Source organism: Apiospora phragmitis (genome assembly GCF_038363925.1).
Source record: "Apiospora phragmitis strain CBS 135458 chromosome Unknown utg000013l:1.0-2965645.0:1.0-2969333.0, whole genome shotgun sequence".
NCBI lineage: Eukaryota > Fungi > Ascomycota > Sordariomycetes > Amphisphaeriales > Apiosporaceae > Apiospora > Apiospora phragmitis.
The window spans coordinates 2281711-2299377 of record NW_027117413.1 but is presented as its reverse complement, the minus strand read 5'-3'; the positions used below and the strand labels follow the sequence as shown (position 1 = coordinate 2299377).

At 52.3% G+C, this 17667-nt stretch overlaps 9 protein-coding genes across 9 annotated transcripts; 5 read left to right on the top strand and 4 right to left on the bottom strand.

Moving 5' to 3' along the window:
* Positions 1 to 4797: 4797 nt before the first annotated feature.
* PG994_014440 (uncharacterized protein) lies at positions 4798 to 5548 on the bottom strand (the record flags this gene model as incomplete). The annotated part of the gene is made up of 2 exons (XM_066865849.1): positions 4798 to 5234; positions 5287 to 5548. 2 exons carry the CDS (start codon positions 5546 to 5548, stop codon positions 4798 to 4800), a joined length of 699 nt encoding a protein of 232 aa, XP_066708978.1.
* Positions 5549 to 6295: 747 nt separating this feature from the next.
* Positions 6296 to 6544, bottom strand: PG994_014439 (uncharacterized protein; the record flags this gene model as incomplete). Its single annotated transcript, XM_066865848.1, has 1 exon — positions 6296 to 6544. One exon carries the CDS (start codon positions 6542 to 6544, stop codon positions 6296 to 6298), a length of 249 nt encoding a protein of 82 aa, XP_066708977.1.
* Positions 6545 to 7434: 890 nt separating this feature from the next.
* On the top strand, positions 7435 to 8261 carry PG994_014438 (uncharacterized protein; the record flags this gene model as incomplete). Its single annotated transcript, XM_066865847.1, has 3 exons — positions 7435 to 7744; positions 7794 to 7978; positions 8037 to 8261. 3 exons carry the CDS (start codon positions 7435 to 7437, stop codon positions 8259 to 8261), a joined length of 720 nt encoding a protein of 239 aa, XP_066708976.1.
* Positions 8262 to 9135: 874 nt separating this feature from the next.
* On the top strand, positions 9136 to 9327 carry PG994_014437 (uncharacterized protein; the record flags this gene model as incomplete). Its single annotated transcript, XM_066865846.1, has 1 exon — positions 9136 to 9327. The coding sequence occupies one exon, from the start codon at positions 9136 to 9138 to the stop codon at positions 9325 to 9327; it is 192 nt and encodes a 63-aa protein (XP_066708975.1).
* Positions 9328 to 10270: 943 nt separating this feature from the next.
* On the bottom strand, positions 10271 to 10696 carry PG994_014436 (uncharacterized protein; the record flags this gene model as incomplete). Its single annotated transcript, XM_066865845.1, has 1 exon — positions 10271 to 10696. One exon carries the CDS (start codon positions 10694 to 10696, stop codon positions 10271 to 10273), a length of 426 nt encoding a protein of 141 aa, XP_066708974.1.
* A 1549-nt stretch (positions 10697 to 12245) lies between these two features.
* PG994_014435 (Structure-specific endonuclease subunit SLX1) lies at positions 12246 to 13289 on the top strand (the record flags this gene model as incomplete). Its single annotated transcript, XM_066865844.1, has 2 exons — positions 12246 to 12481; positions 12536 to 13289. The coding sequence occupies 2 exons, from the start codon at positions 12246 to 12248 to the stop codon at positions 13287 to 13289; spliced, it is 990 nt and encodes a 329-aa protein (XP_066708973.1).
* Positions 13290 to 13939: 650 nt separating this feature from the next.
* PG994_014434 (uncharacterized protein) lies at positions 13940 to 14681 on the top strand (the record flags this gene model as incomplete). Its single annotated transcript, XM_066865843.1, has 2 exons — positions 13940 to 14321; positions 14587 to 14681. The coding sequence occupies 2 exons, from the start codon at positions 13940 to 13942 to the stop codon at positions 14679 to 14681; spliced, it is 477 nt and encodes a 158-aa protein (XP_066708972.1).
* A 489-nt stretch (positions 14682 to 15170) lies between these two features.
* Positions 15171 to 15743, top strand: PG994_014433 (uncharacterized protein; the record flags this gene model as incomplete). Its single annotated transcript, XM_066865842.1, has 1 exon — positions 15171 to 15743. One exon carries the CDS (start codon positions 15171 to 15173, stop codon positions 15741 to 15743), a length of 573 nt encoding a protein of 190 aa, XP_066708971.1.
* Positions 15744 to 16182: 439 nt separating this feature from the next.
* PG994_014432 (uncharacterized protein) lies at positions 16183 to 17559 on the bottom strand (the record flags this gene model as incomplete). The annotated part of the gene is made up of 5 exons (XM_066865841.1): positions 16183 to 16496; positions 16558 to 16634; positions 16704 to 17110; positions 17148 to 17230; positions 17313 to 17559. 5 exons carry the CDS (start codon positions 17557 to 17559, stop codon positions 16183 to 16185), a joined length of 1128 nt encoding a protein of 375 aa, XP_066708970.1.
* Between the last annotated feature and the right edge of the window lie 108 nt (positions 17560 to 17667).

Below are 17667 nucleotides of genomic sequence, written 5' to 3'. Positions count from 1 at the left end.
TGACTGACTTGACTTGGGAAGAAAAAAAGGCACGCCAGCACGTCGCCCGCTACGTATCTTGAGATGGACGCTTGTTGGATTTACGGATATACTAACCCATATGGTCGCTGCTACTACTCGTGTAAGCAGGTATTCTTCTGGGCATTCCTCTCATGTGGTAGTAGTAGGTGAGATGGATGGATGGGTTGCAGCGATAGCCAATAGTCGCCCGGCCAAACTTGTTTTCCCCGAGACAGATGGAATAGAAAAGAAAAGAGCCCAGGAACTAGAGGAGTCGCTATCATATCACTCCATTATCAATCGGCCGCTTTCCTTTTGCATCGAGATATCTCCATCTACATGTACTCCGTAGAGGGGGTGCCCAAGGAAAATCAAAGTTTACTGCAGGGCTGGAGTTTTCCACGTAGCTCTTTGAATTCTCCTTGTTGTGATCGGGGGCTTGTCGTACCTGCTGTGCCGCGTGTCTTAGAATCAGGGTCTAGTGGCCCAGGGTCGGTTTTGCAGCAAAGAGAGAGACTCGCTTCTGGAGTCTGGAGTCTGTTGATGGTGTGCAAATGTTCTTGGGGTGAAGCCAAATAAGATCGGCCAGCAACGTCGATCGGAAGAAGGAGGGGGGCTAGTTTAGCCCGATGGGGCAGCAATGGGCCGCTCGCTCAATCTACATAGCACAGTACAGATCCAATTTTATACCCACGCAGCGTACATACATACATTTGATGGCATGAATGATGATGTGGGAGATGCGCAAGTTCATGTTCGACAATCGAAACACTTGGTGACATCCAGGACCACCCGAGGCCGCGATGCATCTCTCCATTTGTTCCTTCTCGGGATATTGTTAGTTCTGAAACAAAGTCGAGCGTGCCGGGGGGCCACATGCAGCATAAGGCATATCATCACACCTATCGAGCTATTTGAGAAAAAAACGGGCTGCCGGGCTGCCGGGCTGCCCTCCGAATAATCCAACCCAATTATGCATGCTATGCTGCAGGGACGACGCTCTGCAAGACGGCACGCGAGTGGCAATGGAAGTTGATCACCTCAAGTCCCGAGATAAAAAGAGTAGCAATTGTCACGGGAAGCAGTTGATAATCCTTCTGTGTCTTTTTCTTATCGGCTCGTCAATGGTGAATGGATGGGTCAATACTACTATGTAGCCAACAGTAAATACTGTACGTACGCATGGATACTTCCAACTGTATCTCCTCCTTTCGTCATGTCATCCAGAGATGGCCCAGAAGGTCTGATGATTGATCTGATATGGAGGTCTTGGGCCGGCGCTAGAGCTTGTTTGAGGATAAACCTCAACTACATAATGTAAGCTGGCAAGGTTGCTGCTGGGCTTTTGCATATCTGCAAGGGTCTGACGAGCATCGCGCGTCAGTGGAGTTCGGGTTCTGCTCGGGGGCGCCAGCAAGCCGCCCACGCCATGCAACTGCAGGTATGCAACAGTACTGGAGATAATTAACGGGCTACTACCGTAAGTGGTCGCAGCAGTACTCGCGGGCACTAGAACGACCGCTACGTAAACAGCAACCTAGAAGTCTCCCTTCTCGTATTTTTGGTCTCGAAACTTCTCCGTTGGGCCTGACTGATAAGCAGGGAAAGCTACGTAGGGCAAGGGTCGAATTGCGTTTCTCGCTTTTGACGTCCGGCTCCAACATCCATCTCCTATGTATGATATGACCTGCACACATGGCACGCACACATGGCACGAATGGAATGCAATGCCCCCTTCCTCACCAGCTCGTTGGATTGACGTTGACTGCATTGCGTGCATGCATACCTACATATGCATGTCAGCAGCTATGTTTCGAATCAAGCGAGCGCTTCGAGACGCGGCGTCCTAGCAAATGCCCACGGTAGCAGCACCCCCAGAGTCGACGCAAGGGATCCCGGCCAAACGAAACGAGAATTGAATTTCGCTTTGCCGAGAATGATCCATTCCACTCGCGACTGTGGGATTGTAGGTGAATAGATACCGGCAGACGACGGCTGGAAGGATTCGGTACACCTTGCGAAGTTGCAACATGAAACAAACCTTGAATGGCTATTTTGGGGGGAGGGAACTTGGCGAATAAATTAGATACACAAAATAGCCTGAGCCTGACGAGAGCCTAATAAGGAGGAGACTGAGTGAGAGTGTTGCCCAGCATGCGTCAAGCGTCGTCCCAACGTCCCACCCCCATTCCCGCGCTCATGCACGGCTACACCCTTCAATTGCACCACCGCTTCAGGCTGAGTGACCGAGCGAGGCAAGCAAGCAGCAGTCGGCGTTCTAACCTCTCGCATGTCCAACACGAGGGGGGGTGGGGACCTACGGACATGTCGATAAAGTGCGCTATCCGTACATGCCACTCCAGCCAACGCAACCCCAGGAACGGACGTGGAAGGAACCGCCCTATTCCCGCCAGGTACATACGATCCTGCCCAGAGCTGGGCATGTCTTATCACCAACCCTGACTAGCTCAGCCTTGGTGAGATTGATGCATGCTGCTATACTTCTTACATATTTTATCACTTTATTTCGGGTTTACATGTCGTTCTTGGCTTACACCAATCCCCCATGTACCATTTGTTCAAACCACCAAGCATTTTTCTGGTTTCGTGAATGATAATCAGACGGGAAAGATGGTCTGCTGGCTGACTCTGACCGCGAGTCTAGACCAAGACTCTTCCACGCACGCCGAACGGGACTATCACGGTGGCATGCCATGATTCGAGGTCTTCGGGCGGCCTCTCACGGACGATATCTATTAAAAAGCCACTAGGCTCCCATTTCAGGCCGGCCGTGCTGTGCTGTCTGTCGTATTGACGTTGGCTTGTTGCTCTCAAGTCGCCCAGGTGCCAGGGTCTCCTCTGCCGCCACGTCACTGTCGTCGTAACTTCCAGATAAAGAGTTGGCTCATCTTTTGCGGCTGACTCCTAGCAACCCCCGCAGGGAAATGATTCATGGCGTAGAAGACGATCCGGCTCCTTTCGTTGCCATGTGCATATCGTCTACTAATAGAAGCAGACGATGTGAGCCCCGTTGATGGTCCCGACGCGGGGTACATGGGACGATCTTGCTTGTGAACTTGAATCATTCAATGCGTAGCCGTCGCCCGTGCAAGACAAGACAAGACAGCCACCTTGCCACATGTGGCCTATCTTCCCTCTTCGGGCGGCATGTGCAGAAAGTGGCTACGATGGTCAAGAAAGCCGCACTGCGGCACAGCGTCATGCCAATTAGGTATGTTATGTATTTGGCGACTTCAAGCCCTGTCGCATCCATCCCCCCCTTTCCGGGCGGTCTTATCAAGCCACGGCAAGCCTAGCGACTGAAGAAGCTAGTCATTTGCACATGGCCCCTGCGAGAATCGATAACAGAACGAACTCTTGCCTCTTTCAATACAAGCAAAGCAGGCGAAGCAGGTGCTACAAGCTCGGATGAGATGCAAATTCGCCCGGGGTTGCTAGACTGGGCACACATATGAGACTTGTTGGAGACTTCTGTCGTCAGACGTAGTTTGGCAGATTTTGACATGTGTAGTGCGACTTGGCCACAACATGACATGCCATGAAAGCCAAGCGACCAAGGAAATGAATGGCTTCCAGCGCGATGTTGGATGAACCTCTCTTCTTCTTGTTACTGTTTTCATCCTCCACTCAATCCTCGCCTTTTATTTCCGTCGCCGTGCTAGCTGTAAATGAAAATCACCAGTATGTATCGAAAACTGAATCGTCCGTCCGTCCGTCCGTCTGCCTGTCTAGCCGAAATGTTTCTCTACATTTAGTTTCGTCCTTGCAGCTGTGCCTGACTCTTTTTCCCTGGTACCTGACTAACCTGCTAAAGTTTGTGGGGGAGACAGGGGCCGACAGGTGACCAAATCACCCCTAGCAGTGCTCGGACACTTTATTTTCCCAGCTTCATCTCGGCAAAGTCGGCGATCTGCAGGCTTGAACTGGATGTTTGTTACCCGCGTTGCGCCCTCAGCCCTCTCTTCATAAGTTCATGTCTCTGGAATCCCACGGATCAGCCATGGTTAAGATTAAATGGCGTACCAGCTGACCATTTGACATCTCAACCAGGCGTACGACAAGTCTGGGTCGACTTCTAAAATCTAACACGGAGAAACCCTGGACCCAAGAATCCGGTCGTGCGGTTTTTCACGCCCAACGGACAGGACATCATTCACGGGCGAGCCAACTGTGGTGCGTGTGCCTCTTAAAATTTCCCCAGTGATGTCAGATCCTGGATCGCTACATAACGCGGGACGGATGCATGTTGTTTCTGCGACCCTGCAGCCGATCGTGGGGAATACGAGTCAATATCCCTAACCGAACCGCGGACTGTCTGAACCGTATGATGACGCATCGCAATCCCAATGCCGCCTTGATTTTCGGGGTCCTCTTCATCACATTCATTCTACGGCTAGGGGGCGAACAAGCAAGGAACAAGGCAATTCTGTGGAGATTTTCCGTCCAATATTGCAAGTAGACGGACAACCTTCTTACGGCCGGTTGGAGCTATGGGGGTTTGTTTACCTTACATACTTGGGGGCTGGTCATCAAAACCCTGTCTTGAGCGAGCGGTCACTGTCTTGTTTGAGGGTCGAACATCGGCTCGGTGGGTGAGTGTCTGACTTATTTATATCACAGTCACATCCGGTTTCTTCTTTTGGCGAGTTACGAGTCATCCGATTGGCAAAGGAAAATATATGGTCTAAGTTGTCTCATCCGGCTCCGTCGCTGCTGATGATGGTAGTCGGGGCTCGGACACGCCCGCCGGTTAGGCCTCGTTCTCTTGGTCTTCCTCTACTCCTTCCACCGAGGGCTAAGCAGCGGCATCACCCGCTTCATGGCCTCGTCCTTCTCGGCATGAAGTCCGCCATCGATTCTATTACGCAAAGCCTCAATTTCTGCGTGCAAACCGTCTGCCTTCCTCTTCATCTGCTCCCACTTCTGCGCCTCGGAAATGGGAATGTGGGTGGGCTGGGTTTGTCGTGCCGCCAGGATGGCGTTGAGCTCTCCCTGAAGCCTCTCTAGGCGCTCGGTGTAGTACTTACGCACTCGGCGCCGGGCCTCGATGATGACATGGCCGGAGGTCATGTCCTGTATCATTTCCGTAGTCCAAACACACTCACGGTCGGTCCGCTCAAGCGGCACACCCGTGTGTGTTGGCCCATGTATGTTATACCCTTCGTCAATGCTCCGTACGTCCTTGTTTTCCCGCTGGTTTCTTGCTCGGAGGTCTTCCCCCCGACAAACGTAATGAAGCAAGAGAATTTGATAACGGAGACATACGTAGCCAAGTAGGGCTATCCTCATCGGCACATTCAGGATTTCTCGCCATGGCTTTCTCAACACTGTCCATGCCCTCCATGGCCACACCCGAGGGCACACGCAGGCGGGGGAGACGGTCCAGGGTTCTCTGCCCGTGGGCATTGCTCGTTGCCGGCCGACTAGGCTTTTGGCCCTGCCGGTTGTGCAGCGAGGCCGTCGACCGGGTTGCCGGCTCCCATTCGGGCACCCGCTCATCCTTACTCGAGCCGCATCCCATTGCCATTGCTGTATTTTCTGAACTCGGATGTTGGCTTACCAGCGACAACCAGATTCCACCTTTTGACAGGTAAGTCACACTCCTTCAGGTACTATTCGAGACCGGCTCGGGCTTTGTGTCACCAAGATCTACTTGGCAAGCGTAGCGAAGAGTGAGTGAAAAGCTGTTGAGGTCTTCAAGGGGTAACAACACTTTCGTCTTGTACTGAAGAAGTGGCTGACGTGGTATGGATGATAACTTGAGTGGGAAGCTGGTGTTTGTGGTTCAGTTCTTGGAATTAGGCGATACGGTATAGTTATATAGTTATTTCTACTAGTGACTATGTGAATACTATTCTTGTCAGTTAGTCAGTCGTCCACAAAGCCAATGTTACCTGTCATATGCCAGATGTCAACATTGTCTTGTATTCACAATGCCATTTGCCAATGAACAAAGGACAACCTAGCTTGGTTCTTTATCGTCCCTTTGCCTCCAACAATGCAATGTCTTTCGCCCAATGCATCGCCGGGGTCATTGCCAACGCATCTTGTGCTTCTTCGTCACACACTTCTCCTTCGCCGGCGTCGTCTTCTTCTTGCGGATCGTCTTCAAACTGGCGCCCCTCAGGATCATCCCATTCCTGCTCATCGCAACCATCATCTTCGCTCTGGAAGTATTCATCGACCAAGTCTTCTTCTGCTTCTTCTTCTTCCTTGTCCGCTATGTAAAGATCGTTGAAGAGTTGGTGCAGCGACCCGGCATGCACCCCCGGGGTTAGACCCACATCTGCAAAATCTCCCCGATCAACGGGTCGTCGTCCTCGAGCTCCAGGTACTCCTCGATCTCGTCGTCGTCGTAGGTGGACAGGAGCTTCTTCAGCGCCATCTCGCGCCAGAAGCCCATGTGTGCCTTGTGCTCTTGCAGATTGAGCTCCTCGAACCAGTCCGGCTGGTATATGACGAGCTTGGGGAGACGCTGGGGCGTCATGGCTCGTGGTACTGCTAGTGTGCTGCTGGCCGTCATTTCCAACAGTGCTCAGGTTGTAGTTGATTAGATGCAGTATAACTGTGATAGTCAACTAGGTAGGGGGCTGTTGGTATGCCAGGATAGGAGGTCGGTCTAACTGTTTGCTTCAGACGGTATTGGGGGTATGAAAATCAGGGGCTTTTGAGCTGCACAGTCTCCCTTGTTCGCTTCAAAGACTATTCTAGATTGTCGTCTTTCTGAGGTGTTGTCTCTCTAGCAAAGGAACCACTGACGAATAATCTCATTGTTATTATTTGTCATAAAGCACCGAATCGTCATTTCCCGATTATTCAAGATGTTCTTTCTTGGCCTTAGTTCACATTATCTTATTAACCTAGCAGAAACGGATGATACCACTGAACAGTCAGACAGAAAAGCCATTCTGTATTCGATGCCTGTTTCTTATGGTCTTTTGCTGCATGTGATAAACTTACAAATCCACTTGATGCATGCTGATGACTTGACGTACGTAGCCCATCACACTCAATGAATGTTCCAATGCATGACGAAGTTCTGCAAACACAGCCGCCGTTGTTAGTGCCAAGGACTAGGCATTGCTAGTCCGTCGTATAATCCCCCCCGAGAAGTCAGCGAGGCAAAGCGTATGTCTCCGATTGTGCCTTGTCAAAAGTGTCCGACAACGACACTAGCATCGTTGCGGAGACTATATTATCGAAGAGCAGGGTGTTACCACACTGCAAATTAATTTGGTAAGTAAATAAGTGTTTGCTATAAAGTATCCCGATCATGACCAGGTAAGTTACAGAAAATCAGACTCCCTCATCTGATTCTCACTTAGCTCTACCTACAATACTTTCCCCTGTCGCATCACAGTCCCACCTCCAATTTCACTCAAACAACACCACGACCTTGCAACAACACCCAAAATGGCATCCGAACTTCAGCATACACTCTGGCTATGGCTCGGAGGGTTCTTCCCCCGAAGAGTCTGGTACTACCTCCTCACGAAAGGTCTGGTCGCCTCCCCAGCCGACCTCCTCGAAGGCAAGACCGCCGAATCCAGCCTGCGCATCAACCGCATGCACATGGACATGGCCGGCGGCGGCTGGAAGTTCGCCGACCCCAGCAACCCGGCGCCCCCGGGCGCCTCCACCCCGTGCCTCGGGATCCACGACCTGGTCACCGGCGAGACGAGCTACATCTACGAGAGCGCCTCCATTCTCTTACCTAGAGACCGTGTACGGCGGTCACGGAGGAAAAGGAGCTCGTTCTGTTGTACCCAAAGACCCGATTGACGTCGCCATCATGCACGACATCATCGGCGTCACGAACCTCGCCACGCTCGACTCCGGCTACTACACCCGGCACGCCGTGCCAGTACTGTCGGCGTGGTTCGGAGTGGCGAACGAGGACCGCAGCCGGGCCGCGGCGCTGAACGCGCGGGCGGGCATGGCCAAGAACCTTGGCAAAGTCCAGGCATGGGCGGCTAAGTCTTTACAAACTACCGGGTGGCTCACGCCTGGGACAGGAGGGGGGCCGGGCTTGGCCGACTTCAGTCTCGCGGCGGCGCGTATACCTGGAGCTGACTTTTGGATGGGACATCTTCGAGGGTGGGGAGGAGCTGAAGGAACTCGCGGCTTGGTATGAGCGGTTCAAGGCGCTGGGTTGGTGGGAAGCGGCCGAGGAGCATACCATCGTGCATCCTCCGCAGCTGAGGCTGGGAAGGGAGTGTCGGAGTTCTGATGGGTGGTGACACATGCTAAAAACCACATGTGCTCGTATCTGATTCGGTGGACACGAGGGGAAGACAATTTCTGAACTTTTTGCACATATATTTATCTAGTACCGGTGTACAGTGGCTATTACATCAATTGAAGAGAAACCATCATGCCATGATAGCTTAGACGTGGTGCGCGTTTGGGAAACGTAGGTGATTGGAAGGCGGCATGTACGGTTGCCCAGTTGGATGATGGACAAACACATATGTGCGTTTGCCCTCCCAGGCACCTAGATGCAATGGAGTGTACATGTGTAGCTGAAATGTTCGATGATTAGGTACCCTAGCATGCTAGACTGGTATCAAATGCCAATCTAATATTTATCCCACGTTGATTCCATACCAAGTGTACGTTCGAGGCGTTGGCGGCCGTTTATTCCGTGCGGTTATTCGATCCAGCCGTTTCTCCTATGGTAGCCATTGTAGGTAATAAAGCGCTCGGGTGATCTAAACTGCACTGGGAGATGACGATATATCCGAATGGAAGTTGCATCACTTTGATCCGCGAAGGGAATGAAACAGGCAAGCAAATAATCTTGACCAGAAAAGCATGCTCACCACCGTCTTCTTCTTCTTTTTATCCCAGCTCTAGGCCAGGAGCAAGGTGAATAAAATAGCTGGCGTTGTACCGTTACAGTCCATGGCCCAGCCCCTCCCATGCAAGACATACAGCCGTTACCACTCAATCCCCTGGGGACTTTCACCCTCGCACGAGTGGGCAGCCAACCCGGCCAGATGTGTAGAGAACCCATACTCATGGGATGAGATGCTGAACAGGTTCAGCGTCGTCACTGAGATTCCCTCATGGCAGGAGTATAAGCCCAACGGATGAGTGGACGTCAAACTCCATATGGGCGGCAAATGCCAGCAGCGGGATAGGAGGCCAAAACGGAAGTTCAAAGATCATATGAATTACGAGGATGTCTTCGTTCCGAGCAAGCGAACCAAGGACTTGTTCGCGCCGGTCCCTTCGAACGCCCCTGTCACCACGAAGGCTACCACGAATAATGTAGGAGAACATGACGGAGTTCAGGCCGTTTAGGAGTCGGTATTTTCTTGAGCTCAGGTTGGGTGAGACTTAGTGAAGAAGAGAAGAAGAGGGGCTCCAGGCTCGAGGCCAGTTATTCAAGACCCCAAGCCCAGACATCAGAGATGGCCATGAAAGGCAAGAGCAGTTTTCATGTCTAGGGCGTAGAAAGGGCAGAGGAAAGAGCAATGTTTATATCCAGATAGCGTAAAAGGGCATATCGAATGGCTGACCGCCCTCCTGTCTTCCCATTCGATCGTCTGCTGTTGCCATATTCTGCTGCGGTCGGTACTTCTCTCCGACGACAGGTCATGAGGTATATACTGGGCCGCAAATGCCCCTACACAAGAATATGTAGTAATTCCAGCCTAGAGTAAGTGTCTCATGCAGCGCAATTGACCACATGGAGGATTTGCTATCCGTAGTATGTACATAAGAGACCAAATGAAGCATTTGTCCTTTCCCCCAACAAGCCGTGCTATCTGTTGGGCAGTTTGGTCATGCATTCCCAGCGAGCATTCCCTGTGTACGGGGCAGAAGGGTCTAGCCGCGAGCCTCTGCGCCCAGCACGAGAACCGCAAAGTCGGTCCCGCAAAGCCATAGGCGCTGCCGGGTAGGGTCGCGGGGAGGGCGTGTCGACGTCTCTGGTTGACCAACCATCGCTGGTAGCCAGAACCAGCGGGCATATGGCAGGGACAGATCCAGGGGGGGGGGGGTCGCTGGCGTACCGAAGGCTGAACCAGACGCCACCGATCCCGAAAAGAGGGCCTGACCATTTCCGCTGCTGCGGGAACGCGTTCCAACGGCGGGAGTGTGAGGTAAGGCGGGGTAGATACCGTTCCAGGTGGCGGACCATCAGGCGATGAAGCAGAAGGAGCACATTGGATATTGTAGTATGGAAGCAGCATGCCCCAGCTTAATGCAATCATGGCATGCAGCTTCTCCGAACCTGCAGCTGCTACTCAAGTCTAATCTTCGATTCCGGCCACTTGTGGTCCGGCGAGCGCATCTCGCTAAGGCATAAGGTGACCCAGATCACAAGGAAGTCGCCGACCATCGTCCCCAGCAGAAGTGCGTGCACAGCCCAGGAGACGGGTGGTCTGCCATCGTACCTGCACGTCAGAATCAAGATCACTGACAAGATGAACAAACTTGTCAGCCCAAAGGTCAAGAAGAGGAAGTCAATGGCTTCCGATGTTCGAAGTTGAGGCGGCCCAGGAAAGAACAAGCCGTATTTGTAAGGGATGTGCAGGACGTCTTTTTGGATGTGTAAACCCCATTCGCTGATTTGTAGTTGAACTTCGTTCCAGCTGCCATCGGGGTTCCTCTTAAGGCCGAGCCAGCGGTTCAGAAACCATATCTTATTGCGGAGGGACTGAAGCATTGTGTGTGTGGTGTGAATTGAGAACGCGAGTAGGATTGATTTTTGTACGATATGTGCGAGGTTAGGGGATATTGGGGTCGGGTGTTTGTGGTGGCCTAGTTGAGTGTACTTATAATGATAAAACAATATTCGCCTGTCTGAATGGCAATGAGTGTTAAATATCAAACATGAAGTGAATCGGAGATAAGTGTGGTTGTTGGCATGTGGGTAGGCCTTCCTTTATTTAAGCTGCAGCCATACCATCTCATAATTAGCCTGCTCAGGCTCGACCCATAACCACGAATAGCCTCCATCTAGATGGCCTTCAAACCATCCAGACTTGTACGAAATTCTGCGGCACCCGTCTGAACTGTACCGTATTTTTTGTGCAATGTCGAGCCACACTCTGTGGGCGAGAGCGCTCAACTGTATGTTAATAGTGGGTGAATCATCAAATAGGGGCGCTGTCGATCATTACCGCCTACGTGGTCAACACCAGCCTAAGATATGATTTGTTATTGAGCAAAGGCTGGCTTCGACGAAACTAGGCAGTGATCGATTTCTTCCGGGACGAAATGACCATTGAGGGAAAAGAAGGTCACCGGAGCAGACTGTTGATGCTTCCGGCTCCAGCTCATGGGCAATTAGACGGGAGACCAGTGCCGGGTCACCCCGGACAACTCGGAGTGGGAATCGTCGTTTCAGGGATGATTCCAGGAATGCGAAATCCTGTCTCTTGTCTCCTGGGAGCTCAAGATACCAGGACTTGGCGTCCGCCTGAAGGCCTTTTCGAAAACCCGACTTCTTCTTTAAGTCCTTCTGTCGTTCATCATCGCCAGTACACTTTTCTATAGTATACAGCATCACATCGTTAATGTACTCTCCCGGGTCCTCCCCTGGGCGTCTTTCAAGCACGGGTGCTCCATGTTGCCCTGCACACAACTGGTCGCACTGAGAATGTACGCGAAAGACCTCATGGATGACTTCGGGGAATTTGCAGACACGTGTTCCTTTACCGATGTGCACATCTCAAGCAATTGTCCCCACGAGGAGAGGGCGTTCGACGAACACAAGCAGAACAGGGAGGCATTGGGCACCGGAAGGGACAACATGGTCGCACTGGGAGTGTCTCCAGAGGTCGGAGTAGGTTGGAATGAAGTGGAATCCGACGGTTCAGCGTGTTCACATCTGGCTGAAATAATGGCTGTGGCTCAGCTTAGGCCTGGGGTAGGTGTGGCACTTAAGTTTTAGCTGGGGTTCATCTTTGGCCATCCCGGCTGCCAGGGGTTTTTGGTTGCTGCAGAACCCGCCAAAACCCACTAACCTAAGGCCCGATTTAGAGACAACAAAACATATGCACCATGATCATGACCAATGAAGACATCATCATCTTTTGGTTAGCTTCAAGAATTGGGCATCACGGCTGTCACCCGGCCTCCCAATCGCGCCACCACATCTCAGATGCGGCAACCAACAATAGGACTTTCTTTCCAGATCGCAAACGAAGCATGTCAAACAGCAACCCGGCAGCCTGTGTGAGATGTGCGCGTAGTCCACACATGACATAACCATGGCTGTTCCCAGCAAGCCCCTACCGGCGCTGTACGTTGTCTATGTCCTTCGGTCGACAGTCCGCAAAGCATCCTTCTACATTGGCTCGACCCCCAACCCGCCTAGGCGCCTCAATCAACACAATGGAGTCGCGAAAGGCGGCGCCGTCCGAACTTCGCGGAAGTCATTGCGACCGTGGGAGATGGTGGCCGTCGTCTCCGGGTTTCCGGGCAAGATAGCTGCGCTGAAGTTCGAGTAAGATATTTCCCCTCTGATGCCAGCATGTATGGATAAACGTGTACCTAACAGGATGGTTAGATGGGCTCTGGCCAACCCTCATTTATCCTTGCACATTCCCTCATCCGACCGCATCACCATCGCGACCCAGAAGAAGCGCAACGGTCACCCGAAACGGCCGCCTTACAGCCTGACCTCGGTCATATCGAACCTCCACCTGCTGCTACGAGTCCCCAGCTTCCTGCGGTGGCCGCTCAAGCTCCATTTCTTCAACCGCGACGTTCACACAGCCTGGCTCAAGTGGTGCGGTACCGCCGACGAACAATTGCGCGACACGATGGAGATCGTGACGGATTTCGAGCCCGAGGCGGAGACCGAGGTCGCGGACAATGCCGAACCTGGCAACGAAGGAGAAGAAGCTACAACTTCTGCACCGCTCTGGGGCATCCATGCTCTGCCGATGGACTATGCGCCACTGAGAGAAATTGTCACGAAGACGGAATCCATATTCTCTTTCGAAAGAGAGGGAAACTGCGTGGTTTGCGGCGAACATCTGCCTACTGGCGGGGGTGTGTATGCGGCTTGTACCAACACGGGCTGCGAGGGCGTAGGGCATGTTTCATGCTGGAGTAAGCACCTGCTTGGCCCCGGTGTGACGGATGAGGTTTTGCCCATCAGTGGCCACTGTCCAGAGTGCAAAGGATCTGTCACATGGGGCGAGATGATGACCGAGATGACACTGCGCATGCATGGCAGGAAAGAAGTTGAAAAGCTGTTCAAGAAGCCACGAAAAAGGAGAGTTCCAGCCAAGGCGGCAGCCAAATGAAAGACCACAAGCTTCTTTGGGAGGCACTTGCAAGGACCAAACCGCCTGGGGACTGTCGTGAAAAGGCGAGGTTACGGTCGCTTCGGCAGTATATGCCAGCCGTCTCCCTCGCGACCATTTGGAAACAGAAGAGTTGGAAACGCGCATCTCTATTAGCCAGCATCTTGAGTACCTCTATCCTGCCAACATCCCTGAACATTTCAGCGAGGTCAGCCCAGGCTAGGATACATTGACTTGGTATGGGTAAACATCGGCCCCTAACAGTGTCCGTCTCATTGTGGCTGATAATTGTTAGGATATAGCCTGAGTCGCTGATCATGCGTGCGTGTACCAGGACTATGCGAGCTTTCATTAACCCCATCGACTTGGTAATGAGCCGGATAAAATCCTGAAAAGAACAAGTTGGTAGTATTGATATAAAGGATTTGAAAGATACGAAATATTAATCGGTGTTTAAATGCCAGTCCTTGTATTCAAACCCCCACTACCCCCTATACGATTCATCGACGCGCCACTGCACACACACATGTACATCGCCAGGCACCTTACTGTGTTGTCATCAAACGGTGGTCGGGATCAAGGGAACACAGGCAAACCCAGTATCGGAACCATCGCCCTATGACAGGAAGAGTGCCTTGGTGTGCTCAAGTATGTTGGATCTCCTGACCTTAGAGATCGCGGAGGGTGAGCACGGACGCGGCGGGATCGATCTACCTCTGGACGCGGGAAAACGTGCCCGCGGTGACGAACACCTCAACCTCGGAGCGCATCATGTTTTGGACCTGGGCGGATGCCGTGGCCGCGATGTCCTGGAGGACGTGCCCGGCGCGGGATCGGCCAGCTCGAGCTGGCCCTGGCCCTGGCTGTCGAGCACCCAGGTTGACTCGTGGATCAAATATAGCTCCAACACCCGTGAAACAAGAAGAAGATCTGGCAACGACATCGCCAAGATGACGGACCAGAGATACGTCGCCAGAATCTCCGACCTGTTGGACGGCATCAACGACGATGCGTTCAAGGAGCCAGCACAGGGTAAGAGTATGCGAAAGTGGAACGCAGAAGACGGCGCACTGGTCTCACACTGCCCAATCATACGCGATTACTGGGAACGCATTGCACACAATTTCCTCATCCAATCTTGGTTCAACGATGAAACGGTGGTACGCACATTGGCCGACGTGGTGCCCATGGGCCAGCCGTCAAAAAACCAACCTTACTGGGATGTCAGACAAATGCTGGAAATCATCGTCACGACCGGCAGAAAAAGCCGACGTCGCGGTGTCGCTCTCCGTCGCAGTCGCTGATGTGGGCATCTCCGAGGCTGTCTCGGTCAGCGTCACGTCCGTTGTGGCCGTCGCGGACGCCGTCTACACGTTCGATACATTTAAATAGCAACAGTTGGAAAAGGGATTCGGTTCTATCCTTTTTCCCACGAAGGCAACTCGTAACGAGACACCCATGTCTTTCCCACCGAAAAAGGCCGAGAAAGCTATGGGGCTGTGTAATGCTGCACCAACAATGACCTGTCACGGATTGGATCACTCTCTTGTCTATGATGCTTCCACAGGGGTTCTCTCATGAAGAGATGGAAAGTCGACGCTTCCATTCAAGCCACGGGCCTCGCTGGAGAATAGAGAATTGTCAGGCTACATTCGATGGCACCACTGCATCTCCAGCCTAGAGAGGCTGCGGAGCATGCAAATAATCTTTGTAAGTACCTCTGCCGAAACAACACATGATAAAATTGTCTTTCAGTGATTGTCGACTAACCAGGCCACGAACTATAATAGCCAGAGTCCCAACAGTCGGGCAGTCGCCCCTCTCCACACTTACTACGAGGCGACTGTCCGTGATGGAACTGGCTTGTCGGTCGAGGGGTTAATGCCGGGCGATGATGGCGAGATCTCGTACGAGAGTTTCGTGGGATTCATCGGGCAGTTTGCGCACGCGCGCGTTCCCGACTCGGCCGTCGCGCCGCGGTACGCGTACGGCGAACTGAGTTCACTCTGGTATCACCAGTACGACGAGGATGAGGAGGATGAGGTGGATCGTGAGTATGTCCAGTATGACCAGGATCCCCAGGAAGACGACGGTGGCAATGAGGTGAGCGAACAGGGAAATAAGTTATCCCACGCTCCGGTAGGCAGAGCAATCGCGTTGAGCGTGCTGCTCGGACCCGTCATTGTGATATGGGGCTGGGAGGGAGTTCCATGGGCAGTGCAGTTGCTCATCCTGGGTCCTCTGGGCGTAGTATTTGTGGACAGTGTATTGGGTGTGCTGATCGTAATCTATGACTGGGTATTCGGGGAGATCAAACCCAAGGGGACGGAGGCGGAAGAAAAGCTGTTGTTACTCGAACCTGCCGATGTTTACAACGACGACAGCAGCAGCAACAATAATAAGGAAAAGGCATCTGTCTGGCCTATGGCGAAAGATGGTAGCGATATGGTTTAAGGAACGACGATTCAGAGAGATAGATGCGACAATATCCGATTCTGGCCCTTTACACCATCTGAGATGTTGAAAGGTAGCTAGCTTCAACTCTATTACCGAAAATGGCCTAACTAAAGTGTCACCCGCCCCAGATGCTACAGTGTTTGTATTCGAGTAAGAGCCACATTGAAGCTCGTGTCATTGCGCAAAAGCCTCGGTGGAAACCGCGTCAATCAACTTCGGGATATATTTAAACGACAAGGTCAACCAGTGAGATTTGAATTGAGTCCAACCTAAACGTTATCTTGACGACGTCGTCAATGTCCATGTCTAAGCGTAAATCTAAAAATAGATAGGCGGTAGCCCCTTTTTTGGCATTACCCACAACCTTAACCGGACAACCATTCTAACAAGCTTCAAACGGCTTGGAAACGGCTTGGAAACGGCTCGGCTATTCAGCTCACCTTGCGACATCAGGGATCTCCGTGAGTTCGACCGGATGCGCATCCTTCAATTGGTTGAGCCGCACGAAATCGCCCATCCCGTGGTCATCTGCAACATTCATGCCGAGATGTCGAGGACATCTTCGCCCTGAAGAACCGCTGATGGTGTTCACAGTGCCAATGCGACTCGGCCGTCCAAGGGTGGCTGTTGGGTTCCGAATTATTCGAGCAGCGAACCACTTCAGGACCGGTCCAGTGGTTGAGAGGCATGCACCGGTAATACCGGCACACATCTCAAGCAGGATCAATATAGAAGGCACGACGTAATCATCTTGATTGTGGATTAGTCTCTATCTCAGTGTATACGATGTTTCCGAAGGGCAGAGACTGACACAGCTGATCGTGGTCCTCGTCCTCGTCATAATATAATTGAACCATACGCCAACGGACGATGCCGGCAATAATTGAACTTGACAGATCGTTTGGTTATTGAAGATCCATCTATCAAACTCCGCTGGCTTAGTGATGGGCAACTCACAGGCCACCTAATAAGAATAGGCCAAGCACCGCAACTTTCTGCCAAGGCCGAATCCGGAGGCGGATGACTTCATAGACTGGAAGGGCGACTATTGCCAGATTGATGACGATAACGGGGACTGTCGTGGCTGTCGCCCACTCGTTGCTGAAAGTAACGCATCCGGAACGGTGGTCGAGGGACCAGCCTTTGGATATGGGCCTGCATCCGAAAAGCCCAACGCCCATATTGACGAGCCACCAAATTCCGACTAGAGCCGCCAGTGTATGGACTGCGTAATTGATGAATCGGGTGGGAAAGATTCGATGGTATAAGACCAAGACCGAGAGCTTGATCAAAGCAAGTCCTGTTGCCATCAAGGGTGACAAGGCGTAGAACAACTGAGTGGCGTGAGGGCTGTCAATCAGTACCTGGCATCTCAGCCAGTAAACATTGTATTCGACAAACCTTTACCATCTCAAGCAAGCGACTCAAGTAGTTTGGTTCCGCCATAGCAGCCAATTGGCGCATGCCAATGCCATCTGCTGCAGCTTCAGGGTCATTAGTCTCCCGTCTTCCTTTTCTTCTTCTCCTCTCGCAGAGAAACGGCCAACTCTTTGGTTATGAACTCACTGCGGATGGTGATGGCGCAGACGCCGTATTCGAAGACTTGGGCGGCGATGATGAGCCAATCGTCGGTGCCTAGCTTCTGTCGCGTGATACGCCGCGAGCACAAGCGCAATGCAAGAGATACTGTGGCGGCGACCGTCATCCATGTGGCTGCATGATAGACCATGGGCCTTTTGTCGTCCTGAAACATCCAAGGCGGGACAGCAGCAAGTTGTCCGGCATCGGAACGTCTTGATGGCTCTAGCGCCATGTCTAGTATAATAACAGACGTTAGATTTTAAGTTCTTGGGATACAGGAACAAATCAATGGGCTATTTGGGGGTTTTATCTCGGGAAGAGCTGCATGCTGTCAGCAAAG